Source organism: Aythya ferina (genome assembly GCF_964211825.1).
Source record: "Aythya ferina genome assembly, chromosome: 3".
In the NCBI taxonomy this organism is placed as follows: domain Eukaryota; kingdom Metazoa; phylum Chordata; class Aves; order Anseriformes; family Anatidae; genus Aythya; species Aythya ferina.
Window position 1 is genome coordinate 12,290,146 of NC_140298.1, and position 15,613 is coordinate 12,305,758.

At 39.0% G+C, this 15,613-nt stretch overlaps 1 protein-coding gene across 6 annotated transcripts in view; it reads left to right on the plus strand.

The window, feature by feature from the left end:
- Nucleotides 1-15,613, plus strand: part of MAP4K3 (mitogen-activated protein kinase kinase kinase kinase 3) — an 80,385-nt gene that overhangs the window by 41,908 nt on the left and 22,864 nt on the right. For 4 of the 6 annotated variants that reach the window (XM_084516149.1, XM_084516150.1, XM_084516152.1 and 1 more), the window contains 7 exons: nucleotides 3,670-3,728; nucleotides 4,850-4,888; nucleotides 5,189-5,242; nucleotides 8,706-8,748; nucleotides 9,452-9,614; nucleotides 10,612-10,721; nucleotides 12,464-12,505. In XM_084516149.1, the coding sequence (XP_084372275.1) occupies nucleotides 3,670-3,728; nucleotides 4,850-4,888; nucleotides 5,189-5,242; nucleotides 8,706-8,748; nucleotides 9,452-9,614; nucleotides 10,612-10,721; nucleotides 12,464-12,505 (510 nt within the window). The remainder of the gene's footprint in view (nucleotides 1-3,669; nucleotides 3,729-4,849; nucleotides 4,889-5,188; nucleotides 5,243-8,705; nucleotides 8,749-9,451; nucleotides 9,615-10,611; nucleotides 10,722-12,463; nucleotides 12,506-15,613) is intronic. The other 2 variants (XM_084516151.1, XM_084516154.1) reach the window with 1 other exon arrangement.

Genomic DNA, 15,613 nt, shown 5'->3' on the forward strand with positions numbered 1-15,613 from the left:
TACATTCAGTTTTGCTTTTTGAGAGACTGAACACTTAAAATAAATTTTTCAGTACAGCTCAGCCTTCGAGAACAAATCTGTTGATTAGGAAAGAAGACTAAAATTTACAGTAATGCTTAATTCATCATGAAGTTCTGCAGAAAATTCAATAGCTTTTTATTTGAAGCTTCAACTGCTGAAGATACTGTAGATTTAATCATTCTTGGGGAACTTGTTTTATAGCATCGTTGATTTCTTTGAAGGGTGTAATTTGCCTTTTTACATGACTTCTTCCTTTAGTTATACCCAGACTGGTGAGAAGAACTAGTGGTTATTCCCTGTATTATCTCTTTTCCAGAGTGATTGTTGTCAGCAAATAGCCTTCTGTCTTGTACACAGTTATGTTGGCTCAGGAATGGGTCCTTCATAACCTGAGCTTGAAAGCAGAATAATCTGGGGTTGTGTCTTAGATTTAACAGCAAAGTTATTAATGATTTTCTCATTCCTACTGGGTGTAGGTCTTAAGCTTCTTTTGGAAAATGTTTAGTCATTCAGCCTCATTTAGTGTGAATGTTGTCTGATTAGAAAGAGTTTTTGTTAACTAATTGGCATGGTATGTATCTTAAATGAGAATATTCATGGAGATTAATAATGTTGTTGGGCCACTTTCAGGATGTGGGTGAGGTGATAGCCTTTATTAAAGCAGATGTTGCATCATTTAGTAATTCATGCTAATTTGTTCTTCCCAGTGGGAATCCATACATGATAAGGTTTCTGTTTTGTTTATGTTTACATTTGGCTTTAAAAATAAAAATCTACTTACACTTGTTCTTCTTATAAAGTATTATAGCTCTGTGGAAGGCTTATATGATAAATGCAGTACTTATCTATGTTAGTGTATTAAATATATAGCTAGAAGGTGTATAAAGTCACAATTCCAGGATATATTTGAAAAAAAAAAAAAAAAAAAAAACACTAGCACTTTCGAAGAGCCGACTAGCTCTCAACATGTATCTGGTAATCAAGAGTGAAAAAGTAGGTTTCCCTAGCAATGGGTTACTTGACCCCACATCCCCACATTTAGGTTGAAAACCAGAAATATTTTAAAAGTTTGCAAGAATGCTAACAGGCTAGTCAAGGACAGGGAATGAAAAATATATCCAGTTATAATCACAGTGAAAAAAAATGCTAATAGCACAATGGTAAAATGAATAAAAAATAAGCTTTTGTCCTTTTAAAGAATTTAAGCATAAGTAATTCTGGCAGATGCCATTTTTCATAATGAGGAATCCAGTGAAGCTTGTAAGGTCTTGTGACAGGTGAAGGCTCTTTATGTTTGCTTATTTTCTCTTATTAATTTTCCTGTCGTTGCTGTACAATGTATATGGTCATGCATTGCATGATGTGTAAATTAAAATGGACAAGCATTTTATGTCTGGCCAACATAAGATTTCTGTTTCCTGCTTGTGATTAATGTGATTGTGCAACATGCAGACAAAGCACTTGACACTCAAACTGAAAATCTCAGATTTCGGTATACCGGTCTGGGGTTATTTTTCTCCAACAATCCTTTTTCTGGCATCCTCTTACACAGACTCACGCCGCCTGTTTAACCTTGTTGTTTGTGAGTCTAGTGATATCTTATGTTTCCAGTCTTGTTATTTTCTGCTGCAGGCCTGAATCCCCAAATACCTGTGCTTACATTTGGCTGCTGTGGACCTTTTTGAATAAATTATTTTTGGAATAATTACTGACTCACAGTCAGGAGAATTAGATCAGTGTATCTCTGGTGGATTGGGGTGTGTCAGCTGATGGTGAGGACCAGCAGAAAGAAATTGCCTGGATGATGTTACAGATACTGGGAATTACCACGGCTGAAATTGCAGAGGGCTTAGGATGGCCTTTCACAGGGGAGGGAGATTCTCTGAGTGAGCTGTTGGGGTACAGGAATAGAGTAAAACTGTGGAGAAGGAAGATAAGGATACCAGAAGGTATCTATAATACCCGTGACTGAGGCCTAACCCCTTCCACCTGCTACCTCATGGAGCCTGAGGCGTGGCCCTGGAGGAGGGCAAGCCTTCCACCTGCATGGCCATTTCTGAGCCCTTCCTTCCTGTCACCTCATTTTTCTGTGGGAGTGGGTAGGTTTGTTGGTGGTTCAGAGTTTAATTCTAGAAAGTGGTGTGTAATAAACTCATACTAAGGCTGACAAGTCTCCAAGGTTCAGGAAATGGCAGCTTTGGGCTTGCCATTGCAGTTTTTATACAACCCTCTGATCTCTACCTTTTTACATCATATCAGTTATGTGTTGTTTATTTCCACAATATCTCACTTGTCCTGGGAAAATATGAAAAGTCACTGAAGCAATCAAATGCTACTGACAGCTGTGGTAGAAACACCCATGTGGAAACTACTACTTAGCTTTACAGAGTAGAGTTGAAGGTGCAGTAAACAAAACCTGGAACTCCTTGCCAAGTAGAAAACAACCTTTCATAGCTTTGTGTGAAGTGATTGCCCTTCAGTTTGGGACTGAAAGCTTGTGGTGGCTTGTGCTTTGGTATCTGGGAGCACTGGAAAATCTTGTAGGAGACTTCTCCCCTGATTCTTAAAAACAGCCTTTGCAAGATCAGCCCCATGAGTTGTCGTTGTCTAGCCCAAGCTCTTGCAGCGTGGCTCTCTGGGCACTTTTCTGAAGGATGGCATGGTTTTGATACAGGCTGCAGCCAAAAGAGGCCTATTCTACAGAAAATACTTCAAAACTATTGAAAAGTTGTCTAGGGAGGAGCAGTGTAGCTTCACTTGTCACTAACTTAGGTGATAAGTGACTAATTTCTCCTGGTGAACACACACAGTGTTTTGGGAAGCAAGTTTATGTGCAGATTTCTGTGTGATCCATCTTAAGAAGCCAAAACCATTTGATTATAGCAGTATCCTCCTGGCAGACGCAAAGTTGTTGGTGCTTCAGTATGGTCTCTTTATTCCCATTAATGAATTAAATTTGTATGCCATACGGCATCCATTGAATAGTAGTGTCTGAGGCCTGTTGGCACTTCTTTTTCTGAGTAGCCAGCCCTCGGTGATAGCTTGAGTGCTTTATTTTGCTGCCCGTTCTGTTAATACTGTATTTTTATTTTTGATACAAAAGATATTGTTAAAATCTACATAAGAACATAGAGTTATCTCTCAAATATATATCGGATAACCAGAGCTATTAAAACCCTTTTAGTGTCTTCTCTGCTTATTTCTTTAACATTGCCATCTGCTAAAGGCATTTCAGGCTCTCTGCCAGAAGAACTCCCCATCTGAAAGGAATACTATTAATGTGCCAGGGAGGGATGGCTGGCTTCTGTAAAAACTAGTGCGATCAATTTGATGGGGCTTGATCCATCACAAAGTCCTTTTTGTTGTGTTTTTTTTTTTTATTTCCTTTTCTACAGCTGACTTATTTGAGGAAAGGATCTGTGAGGCTAAGGAAGAAGCTAATGACAGAGTTTAAAAACTCTTAGAGGTGCAGCAAGCTGGCAGAGGAGATTTTCAGGTGTGGTGGGCTTGAGAATGGTGTTAGAGGCCAGAGGAACTAGTTGGTGTGGTAGTTCAGGTGTTGTAGAGAGGGGTAACAGCAGTGGGGTTGATGTGGGGTATGTGTTTGCTCACCTGTTCACCTTAAAGATTCATTCTCTTGTATTTCAGGATCTACAGCTAGAATATGGTCATGGTCCTCAGGGTGGCTACTTCTTGGGTGCAAATAAGTGAGTAAACAATGGCATTTTCTGTCATGTATATTCACTCAAGGCTGTTTTACTACAAGTTCACAAATGTGTGTTTAAACACATCAACTGAAATGGATGTAGTAAAATGTCAAGCTTATTTATATCAGTTATGGTTCCAAAGTCACTATTTATACAATATTAGTAATTGATACAGAATTACAGCACCTTTCAGTATTTGAGGCAATGTTGATCGTACTGTCTCTGTGGTGCTGTGAGTCTCCTTTTAAGAGCTGTTATCTTGGTCTGCTCGTTAACAAAATGTTCTGCATGGTAGGTGTTGCAGAGCACAATTTTACCCCATCTAGTAAGTACCACTGCTCTTCTTTGAAGTTCCGATATGAACCCCTTCTTAGTGTTATAGGGCATGAGGAGCGTTCAGTTACACAGGCTTTGAAAAGTAAAATTTACCTGTTTCGAAGACATTTAACTTCATAGGTTTAATAATTTTCTTGTGTTAGTCATGTGAAATAGTTTTCAAAGATATCATTCCTTTCCACCCAGTTTCTTAATTTCCGTTTATGCATGTCAGAATTAGGATGCTTACCTTTGTGTTGCTAAATCAAATCATATTTTAAAAATGCAGGAAATCTAAGCATAAAGCATGCTGGGTTTTTTTACTATCTTTTATAGATCAGTAAAATCTGTATACCAATATGTGTATAAATCCTATTGTTTCCTATTCCTGCATTTCACCTGTTATTCTTCTGTGTTTTCAAAGACACAAAACAATGAATCTATTCCAGCACAGTAGCTGAATGCACATGTTACTTCAGCTTTTTTTAATGCTGCTGATTTTCTTGATTAGTGTGGTTTTCTTCTAAATTTGATCAAGTTAAAACAGCCTTGTTTTACAGTACAAGGGCCACTGTGCTGAATAGCAGTACGCTAATAAATGCAAACGGAAGTGTACTGTGTAACTTAGAAAAATGCAGCACTGTTTGTTTGTATGTAGATGTTTGATTTATGTTCTGAAAGCTAGCTAAAATAATATGCTTTGCGTTATTTGCTGATAGAATCATGGGAGCATTTGCCTTGGCTTTTGATAATTAAGATTGTGTGCCACAATTAAACTGTCTTCTTATTCTTATTTAATTCTGAAGGAGTCTCTTAAAATCAGTTGAAGAAGAACTGCATCAGCGGTAATTCTATTCTTTTTTTCCTCTTGTGTGTTTCAAAGTCATTTGCACGTTGATTTCTTACGTCTGTCACAACTAGTTCTTGTTTGTCCCTGTGTGTGCCAAGAAGATAAGAGAGAGGCTTAGTTGGCTGTAATACAGCTGTGCTTTGAAGAAGAATAATAATCATGATAAAAAGCTAAAAGACAATAGTCTGTAAAAGGGGTAGTAGCCCTTTAATCTCCTTTTTTTTTTTTTTTTTTTCATTATCCAAATAATTTTATTAAAACTCACTCAGCCATAGTACCTTGTTTATTTTCTTAGGGGACACGTGGCACATTTAGAAGATGATGATGATGCAGACGATGATGCTAAACAGTAAGTCCTCTTGTAAAAAAAAAAATAAATAAATAAAACCTGATACTTGAATAGAAGAAAAAATAATAAAATGTTGAATTCAAGATACACGTTTAATATTTTTCCTAGGTTACATCATCAGAATTTTGCTTATTGTGCTGATAAACTTGTGGTAAATTAAGGGGAAAGATCTTGTTCCTCACATGATGTAGTTGCCCTTTTGTTTTCTAATTTTGAACAAAATCTGTGTACTTCTATTGAGACCGTAAATTATCTCACCCTTGTCCTGGATGTGTCTTTTAGAAGTGATGACTATGTAAAGCTCTAAAAAAAAAAAAAAAAACATAAGATGTGTTACCATCTTCTCTAGATGACTGAATTTGTGCTGTCCGCATTCTCAGCCAAGAGAATGCTTATTTAGGTGTTTGAGGATGTTGGAACAGAGAGAACCAGCTTCTTGTGACTGCTAAGGCAGTGTGGATAGGCATATGTTAAAGTAATTATGCTCCTTTAATTCCACTGATACAAGTATTTGGGGGCGTTTTCACTTGGCAGATGAGCACTCAAAAAATTTCCAACACACAGCAAGTATGTGGAAATTTACATTCCTGATTAAATCCAATGTAAAGACAAAAAAAAAAAAAAAAAAAAAAGATGCCATTGAGACAGATTTCTTGTTTAGTTTCCAGTTAATGGATAATTTTGAAAGCTGTTGCTTCATACCAGAAACCTGTAAAACATGCATTCTCTGTCACTGGACTATTTACCCCTTTCCAGGAGAAGCAAATATCTCTTTGTATTTCTTTTCTTGAGGTATTTTACTCTTCTTCCCTTGTAACAAAGGTAGGGCTTTCATCACCTCAATGAACATGATGGACAGCCCCCTTGAAGAAGGGGGCTACCTTGAAGAAGGCTACTGATCTTGGTAGTGTCTGATGTCAGCTAGGTGACAGTACTTTAAACTTGCATTGATTAATGATCAACTTCTCAAAACACAAGGCTGTTTGGTGTAAGTGACATTTACAGAAGAAAAATGTTTCTAGTCAGTATTTAGCAGGCATTATTCCCTTGCTAATTCCTTGAGAAATTCTTCGTATTTCATTAAGTGGCTGTCTAAGGATACCATCAATTACATTGCTTGTCAACAGTACGAAGCTTCCAAGTATTATCTTCAAGGGGAAGAGAGTGGTAACAACACTCATTGATCTGTTCTCCTGCATTTGGACCAAAGTAAGAGCCTCCTCTGCTCGTAACTATATAGACCTTGCTAACGGTAAATCAGGATTCCTTCACTGTAGGATGAAACGGTCCCCCTGTAGCTCCGTAATGCCAGATCTACTCTGATCGGAGCACTGAAAGTGCTCTGGATATCTGCACTGCTGTGAGCCAGTTCAGCTTGGTTCCTCCAGCTGTATTAATGTCTAGATCTCTTCCTTGTGTACAGCTCTGTGTCCTTGTTCATTTTTTGCTTTGTTCCTTCCCCCCTGTCTTTCTTGCTTTGTTTGCAGCTAGTATCATCTACTTCAGTCATGTTCTGGGACCAAAAAAGCACCCCATAGCTTCTAGAGAGGTTCTGATTTCTCTGACCCTGAGGACAGTCACAGATGGTAGTACGAACATGTCTTGAGATTTTTGTATCTTCTCACATTGTATACCTAGTATTCTTTTTCTACTGAGAGGGCCTGAAATTTTCCTGTTATCACAGCGATAAGCCTCAGATGCCTCAGCCTTGACTCAGATGGGTTCTGCACGTGCCTGTTTCCTCTTGGTATCTGTTTGAGTCCAAAGCTCTGCTGCGGTGTGTTGGGACATCAGTTCAGTCTCTCATAGCTTTCTCTGGAGCCTGCTTGAAGATTCAGGGCTCTTATTTGATTTATATTCTGTGAGATGGAGCTGCAGTTGAAGAGCACATGTGACATCAATAGCTTCTTCCCTCAGACCCAGAACACAAACAATGAAGCAGCTGTCCCCTCACCACTCCAAACTGATGCCACTGCATGACTCCAAAGCTGGATGATTCATAGCAGCAGAGAATACACACACTTCAGGGAATATACAGAATTCTCTCTCTTCTTTTAAGGATTTTGGTTGCTTTGATACGTCTTTTTCTCACACATGTGGCTAATCTGGTGATGCTTGAATTTCCTGGTTATGCAAGTGGAGAAGGCAGAAAATTTTGATGCAGTATCCTGTGTGATCAAAGTGCACATGCACTTTGCTGTTGAAACCAGGACGCACAGTCCTCTGTACAAACATCTATCATATTTGGCAAAAGCTCTGACTTGTTTTTTTAAACTGGGTTTGACTGCCCAGTAACACTGGTGGCTGTATGAAATGCAGAGAAGGATATGAAAGAAACAGAGTGGCGCTTGGACACACGTGACTCTGAAGACTTGAGCTTGGTCTCCTGCTCAAGGTGATTGCCACCTGCATTGTGACTGAAGTACCTGTCACAGGGTATCCTGTTCTCAGAAGTCTCTTCCAGCTTCTGTAAAATAAAAGCAGCTGATAAGATGCTAGAACAGAAACTCCGGAGAAGAATGATGCAAAGCAGGCAAGCTGTTGAGCTGTAAACAAGCAAACTGATAACCTTACTACTTGGATATTCTCCCAAAACTTTGGAACGTAATTTAAAAAAAAGCAAAATATTGTGCAAGAATGTCAAGTTTTCACAGCTGTATTCCTGATTTATTTAATGGAAATAATCTTCTGTTCCAGAAGGTTAGGAAACAGTGCAGTGCAAAAGTTTGTAAAAACATCAAAATTCTAGGAAATTAAGATTTAATAAAAATACAGCACATTCTTTAAAATGCAAAACCAACAGAAGAAGAGTACTCCTGATGCTTCAGCTTTCTTTTTTCATGCTACCTTGTACTGTTGAGCCAACCTGCTGAATGATTAAGTTAAATATGTATTTCCCAAAAGATTTGTGTGAAAAAAAGAAACTCATAGAAGGAGAGGAGAAGGGAAAAACAGTAGGTTAGCTGTATATAGCATTTTTTTTCTTTGCTTTCATTTGGAAGGCTGTTATGAAAAGTTTGTGGTAAATTTTTTCAAGGAATGGTATTAGTCAGTTTAACTCTCCATTGCCTTATATATTTACAAATGGCTCTCTAGAAAAGCTTACTGAGAACCCAAACTTTTTTTCCTCTCAACAGAGTAAATGTCTGCTCTGCATCTCCTTGCTTTTTTCCACACAAGCACGTCCCACAAATCAGTTCAGGTCATTTGTGGTCTCAAGGACCCGTGATGCTTGAGTTTTCTGGTAGTATATGTGGTACGCACAGCAATAAGAAACATGTTTGAAGGTATTCGAGTACGATGCAGTTATTTTGATGTAATAGTGCTGTTGACAAGTTAATGGTGTATGTATAGGAGTTACTTCTGTAGAATTTATAGAATCCTGTATCCTCTTGAACACTGCAATATGAGATTCAAAGAAATACACCAGACAGCAACCTGTCGTGTTTCTTTTCTTTTACAGTGCCACTATGAAACCTAAAGTACCACCTCCTTTACCACCAAAGGCAAGTGAGGGGGGATTTGTTGCCCAGAATAAAAGGGATGCCTTTAAAAATAAACAAACTAAGAAATGCTGATGGTTCTTTGGGGTGAACCATGACTTGAGGACTAGAATCAAATTTTAAGTCAAGTGTGTGTTCAGGGGGAGTTCGGCGGTTACCATAATATGAGCAGAATTGGAGAAAAAAAAATTGTCAGATTGCTATCAGTTGGCTAGGCAAAAACTGCAGGTTTGATTACTCACTGTGCTGCACTAACTATCTTTGTATAACTGAAAAGGATTTTACAAGCAGCTTTAGTGCAGCCAGTGACTAAACAATGTTGTCTTCTGTGATTGCACTCCCTATTTGGGGTTCTTTACACAAATCTCTGGCTGTGTCATTGTACATTCCCTAGTTTCTATTTAAATGTCTGGTTTGGTTATCTGTAGTCATGAACGGTGACATTTCAGTATATCCAATAATTGTTTAATGCATAACTTGAATGTAATTTTGAATTTGATTTTTTGTCATAAGATTTTTTTATTACTATTGATTTTCTTCTAATGCTTTTTTTTAAAAGGAAATCTTCATAGCATAACATGTTACTTTATTAATTTACCTGTGAAAATTCCAAGATCCAAATACTTCATGTCTTTTTCACCAACAAGTCTTTTTCTATTATGTGAGTCTTTTTTATTGTGTATTTATTACTACTATGTCTTTTCAGCCTAAATCCATCTTTATCCCCCAAGAAAGCCATTCTTCTGAAAATGATAATCAAGGGACAATCAAGAGATGCCCAACGTCCGAGAGTCCAGCAAAATCTGCATCTCAAGTTCCACCCAGACCACCCCCACCACGGTTACCTCCGCAGAAATCTAACGTTTTAGGTAAGAGTTACACCAAGAAGTGTACAGGAGGTATTGCTTAAATAATCTGATGTGATTTTGTCTACATCTATGCACACCTTAAAGCATGCTGGAGTGGGTGGGTGTTTTTGTAGTGGGTGAGTAACTGAAGGTGCATTGAAATTAAAGAAAAAAAAGCACACTGAAACTCTTAATGTACTTTCAAGTAAAGCCACTGACACAATTCCTTGCTGATATCAGTGGTGACGTAGTCGCCTTTCTAAGCGACATGCTCGTAATGTTGTATACTGAGATTGTCACAGGGAATAAACATTTTCCTGTGTGTAAGTTTCAGATTCTTGCCCTGTGTGTCAACTGTTATGGTAATTTGGTATCCGTAAACACGTCAAGATTACAGTTCTGCTTTCAAAGTTCAATTTTTATATGTAGTGAACGGGGTTAGGCAGTATACCAGGTAGTAGTGCTTATTTACTGTTTGCTCAGGCTGTTCCTTTGATGCTTTTGTTAAGGTCTAATGCTTTGAGTGCTGTACTAGGCTGGCTTGTTTTAAGCAAGTTTGCTGTCTGACTCTTATTTGGTATCTCACTAGATCTTCCTTGCTATATCTTTATTACTGCAGTCGTTGTGTTACATCTTTTGCTGTAACACTCAAGTATCTGGTGCTGAGGAATGCCTCGAGGCTACTAACTAAAAATCAGTAATTGAATTGTTAGCTATATCCAGGCTTCTCTTAGATACTTTAATAACATTTTTCCTCATAACCATGACTGCATCCCTTTTTCTGTCCACACTGGCTTTGTTGCATTAATTACCAACCACTATGGGCTGAGATTGCATGTGGCTTTATACATGGTTATGTGTGCATGTGTGGGGAACATGTATGCTTTAGAAATAAGGTATTGGATCATGTCCTTGCATCAGTGACACGTCCAGAAATTTTGGCCCTTCAAAACTGTTTTTAGGCTAGACTGGTCGTCAGTTTAAGGTAGAACACATTTTTAAATCTGAATCTCTTTAGGTAACGGCTTCACTTCTGTGCAATTAAATGGTGAAAGAGAAGGATCACCACCTCAACACAATGAAGACAGAGACACTAATTTTTCAAGGAAAGAAAGGAAAGAAATACTGGTGGGTATTTAAGCTTCTAGATGTTATTCTAATGTCTCAGCTGCTTTAAATGAGCAACAGAAAGGAGTAAGCATGCTTTTTAGAGTAGAAATAATGTTGGATGGCGTCTTGTTTACTTGATTCAAAGCACATTTTTGCTAGATCATCTAGTTGTGATACAGTCTTATGCTGAAGCTTGAGTCAGTATTTCTCAGTAAAAACTAAAATAATCGTGGGTATACAAGGCTTGCTTATATTCACATATTTGAGAGACATCTAATGAGAGGGAGCTCCAGCAAGAGATGTGTTGTGCTGTACTGAGTAATGACTACATAAGCAAATGAGGAAATTAAGGAATATGCTGCCACCTGATGGCTTGCTGGAGGATTTGGCCGTTCCTAGAAAGGAACGGCATCAGGGCTGTTCCCAAATGAGTCCTGCTATCCCAGTGTAGGCATACAGCATTTTGGGTGTTCAGGGGAAAAAAAAGATGAACTTAAATCTGGGGAGGGCTGTCCAGATACCTGAGCTGCTTGCCTACTGGCATTTGGAGTACCAGGTTTCAAGGTTTAGTAGCTTAGGTGCAGTGTCAAACTTGAGCTCTGTATACTCATGTGGAGTTGCATCATTGGAGAGAATACAATTTTACACCACCTGATTCAGCTGTGGGCTGAAGAAAGGGAATATTCCTCATCCCTTTCTCTTCTTCCAAGTGAGTTTTTTTTCTTTCGATCAAAGCAGCACATGGCTTCCAGAGTGGTCACTCCATTACTATAATGTAAAAGTGGAAGTGGGAATATGAGATAAAAGAGTGGGAAGCTTGTTCAAGTTTCCCTGTTTCAGAAAACCTGAAACTGCAGCCTTTGGTGGCTTCTTCTAAGGATGAGGCTGAAATGTAGTGCTTTTAAGAGAACTGAAGGAGAAATAGGTCAGCTACCTAGTGAACATTTTTGTTTTGTTTTAAGGAACTGCCAGTAATGCAGGTAATACTTCAGAAAGTGTGATTTCCTGAACTGCATTGAACCTGGCCTTTTAAATTGGATGTCTAAAGTTTCCTGTGTTTTTGTAAAACCTATTTCATCAGAAGTGTGCTGTTACTAGAAGGAAATGATGTTGATACAGTACGATGAGTTTAGTACCGACTGATAGAGCTTAACACTGCTTGAAGTATTGAACAGTTGAACAGTTGCTAGAATATTGCTTAAATTACTGGATATAGCATTCTTTCGAGCATCATAACGTGAGAATGCTGTGCAAGAGATTATGCAGCTATTCAACAAGGAGATATTAAGGAATAATAGTAGTGGTTTTAACAAAGGAAGATGATGCTCTTCATTTGGGATGTGTGGTCAGTAGGGGAGGGGTGGTTAGCAAAATTGTACGGAAAGAAGGAAGTATAGGTTAGAAGGAAAGTCTGTAGCCTAACCTCATGCTCAAAAATAGGAGTGTAGACAAAGCCCTGCTGTGGATTTTAGATGTGTTATGTGACACTGAACATGGTGATGTGTCCCAGGAGGTGCCTTCTATTACAAATGTGCAACAGAAATCTTTATCGTCTAAAAAAAATATCTATGGGGAGGGTTTTGTGTGTATTTATTTTCTGTTAATGTAATTATGCTTGATTATTTATTAACTGCTTTTAACAGCAATGTACATTTTTAATACACATATTTTGGTTTTGCTGTAGTGTGGGGAGATAATATGCATGTCCATGCATATGTACACTTGTGAGTATAAACAGTTTTTTAACTTTTATTTTTCAGAAACCAATTAGTAATGGCCTTCCTCCCACACCTAAAGTACATGTGAGTATTACTGAGACATACAAATGTATCTTTAAGGCAGGACGTGTTTTCTTACTAAAGCTGAGAAAGTATACTTTCTGAATATTTGTTGTATTTAAAATTAAAAAAAAAAGTGTAAAAGTATCTCCTAGAAATGTTAATCCACAGGTGTAGCATTTCAGAAATCACAGCTGAGTTTGTGCTAAGTAAATTCTGGAAATTTTTTGGTTTGTTTGCAACGTGTAAAAGTAAATGAGAATTCTGTGACAGTAAACTAATTTCAAGTTTACTGGATGTACTTACTGATCGGTCTTTTCCTGTGGGATCTAAGGAGCTGATACCTCAGGAATTGCAGAAGTAGCACTAAGTTCATACTGTGCAGCTGTAGGTTTCAGAACTTCTGAACATAGCATTCATAGATGCCTTAGGGCTGGAAATAACTGGCTACAATCACCTAAGTGCACCTCCATAATGTAAAGCAAAGTAGAATTTCATTGTATTACCTGTGTGAACTTGTCATTGTGCTTCTAGCCAGCTCTGCCATCAGAAGAACTAGTCTCTCCCTTTTCTTGACCCTTTGTTTCTGCCTTTAGCATTCTCCTCCTTGGATGCTGGAGTGTGCATTCATGTAGTTGTGCAGGGAGCCAGGGAAGGTGTTTTTAAACAAACCTTTTGGTACATTACTCCTAAGCCAGACCAGTTTCTCATCTTTACGTAAGAAAATTAAATAGCTACAAGGATGCACAAGGGCAGATGATACTCTTTTTTTCTTCCTAACTATTTTAAAGGAGTAGGAAGGGTTAAGGCAGAAGTCCTGCCTCTTTTACTTAGAGCTGTAATACCTTGCGTAAATGCATGGGATTGTTGCAGAGCTCCAAATTCTTGATACATTTAACATTGGTCATTGAGGTCAACCCTGTTCTAATAAACTCAGTGCTAAACTAAATGCATGGCATAGGTGTGTGTATGTGAAACTAGTGGATGATAGCAATTTTGAGATACTTCTGGCACTGAAAACAACTGAATCACATCATGGGGAGGGAGAGATAAGATAACTGGTGACTGGAATGAGAAAAAGGGTAGAAAGTCTAATAGCCTGCAGTGTGAAGTCGTGTGTTGTACTCCGGCTACAAACTGCAGGGACAGGCCATTCAGAGACTGTCAGCTGCCAATAAAATGGAGCTGTAAAAGAAACTAACTGAATAGAAGAACTTCTGCAGCTGATCGGATGAGTCCTTGGTGTTTGACTGCCCTCGGCATGTTCTTGAATCTTTGTGCTATTAATTCTGTGGTTCTGCTGGGTCCTCAGTAGGGTTAGAAACTTTCCCCTTTCTTCTTTTTCCCTCATCATATCCTGCCTTTTCTGTATTGATTAAGGAGGTATTGGGGAGGCATTGGGGAGGCAAGGACAATCCCCAGACATGGACTGTATATCTCGAAACAAGACACTGAAACTCATGATAAGGAAGCGGCAGACGGACAGAGAAACAAACGTAAGGACTATAAATCTCAAAACTGGACATTGGAATTCATTATAAAGATACAACAAACGGAAGAATTGGCAACAACCAGCTCTCGCAATTAAGAAACCTGCCAATTCAGCAAATTCCTGACCAAAGGTGAAAAGTACACTGTGAGGAAGACTCGGGGTCTTCCTCCCAAAGACCCCTGCCCACGTCCCAAAGACCCCTGCCCACAATTCTTGGAAAGCTCTACGCAGGCGCAAGGTGCCAAAAGGCTAATTAGCATAAGAAGCGAGGGAAGGCAGGGATAGGTAATGCATATGTATAGGTGCTTGTAGAATATTGATAGATTGATTGTATAAATTCAAGACTGCTTTCCGCTTTAGGTGTGCACGATAGGTGGAGAGATCCCCCGTGCATCCAGCGCTGCAATAAAGAATATACCACTTAAAGGAATTTCGGCTTCGATCTTTGAATCAGTATAATTAGCTATTTCTAACCTTCCTGTTAAGTATTAGGGGCTGATCTGGTACTTTCACACTCCTCTCTACCTCCTGTCTCCATCAGCTGCCAAATAATTGGTTGCAAATCTGCATGTTGCAGAGTGGCACGAAGTGTTTTGCTTCTCAGTGCCCTCTGAAGTAGCGAGATGTTCTGGGACTCTATAATGGTATTTATGCATGGTCGTCTGTCATTTGAGAGACTTGGTTCAAATTTCTTAATAACCTGCTCTGGCTGGCTGTTCTTTTTTTTGTTTGTTTGTTTGTTTTTTCCCTTCCTGCCCTCTGCTATTTTTGGATGGCTTGCAGTTCAGGGGAGATGCATTAGCTACTACCTCTGAAGGGATGGCTTGCCTCCTGAATTTCCTTCCAGACTGGAATGCTTCCATGGCAGCAGGCAGTTCAAGCTCCCTCACTTTGACCTTTTATTTTGTGTTTTTGTTTCCCCCTCAGCCCCAGCAACTCAGTTTAATAATTTGTTCTGCTTGATTCTCAGCTCTATCCTTGGGATTTGTGTGGTATTTATGGATGATACCCTCAGGCTCTGTTTGCTGTTCTGAAGCATTTATAGCAGCATCTTGGCTCTGTAGGCTTCTCAGAGATCAAGGCTGAGAAAGGCCAGAGGAAAATGGTTGGTCTCTTCTGTTTTCTACCCATTCCTGCTTTCTTAGCCATCTTCATGCTGCAGAACTCAGCTAGGTGTTAACAGTGAACAGCAGCTTCTCTCCACAGCATCTCTCTCCAGTGCTTGGAACAGGGTTGAGGAGAATTGCCTAGCTGCTGACCAGAGCAGCAGAAATGCTTTGTTTCCTCCAAGAGATCAGAACCTCAAGTGTCATCTGATGAATTTTCAGTTGAGTGCCTTCAGTGTCCTGCATGCTTGGAAGGAGGCTTCCATAAACAGTTCCAAAAATCCTTTTTATTGTTTTTCATGATATTCCCCCTTTCAATCTCCTTGCTGCCAAGGGATTTGACAACATGGAAGCTGCGAGTACATTGAGGTCACTCTTTGTCAGTATCTACTCATTCTCCTGCCTTGTCATCTGTGTCTTAGCTCTTACTGATGTTCTTACGTCTGCAGAAGGATCAAGTGAGCAGCCAGCTCCCTCCTTGGTACTGAGACTTCTGCAGCAATACTAGCAGTGCTGAGGTCTTTCCACTTCTCT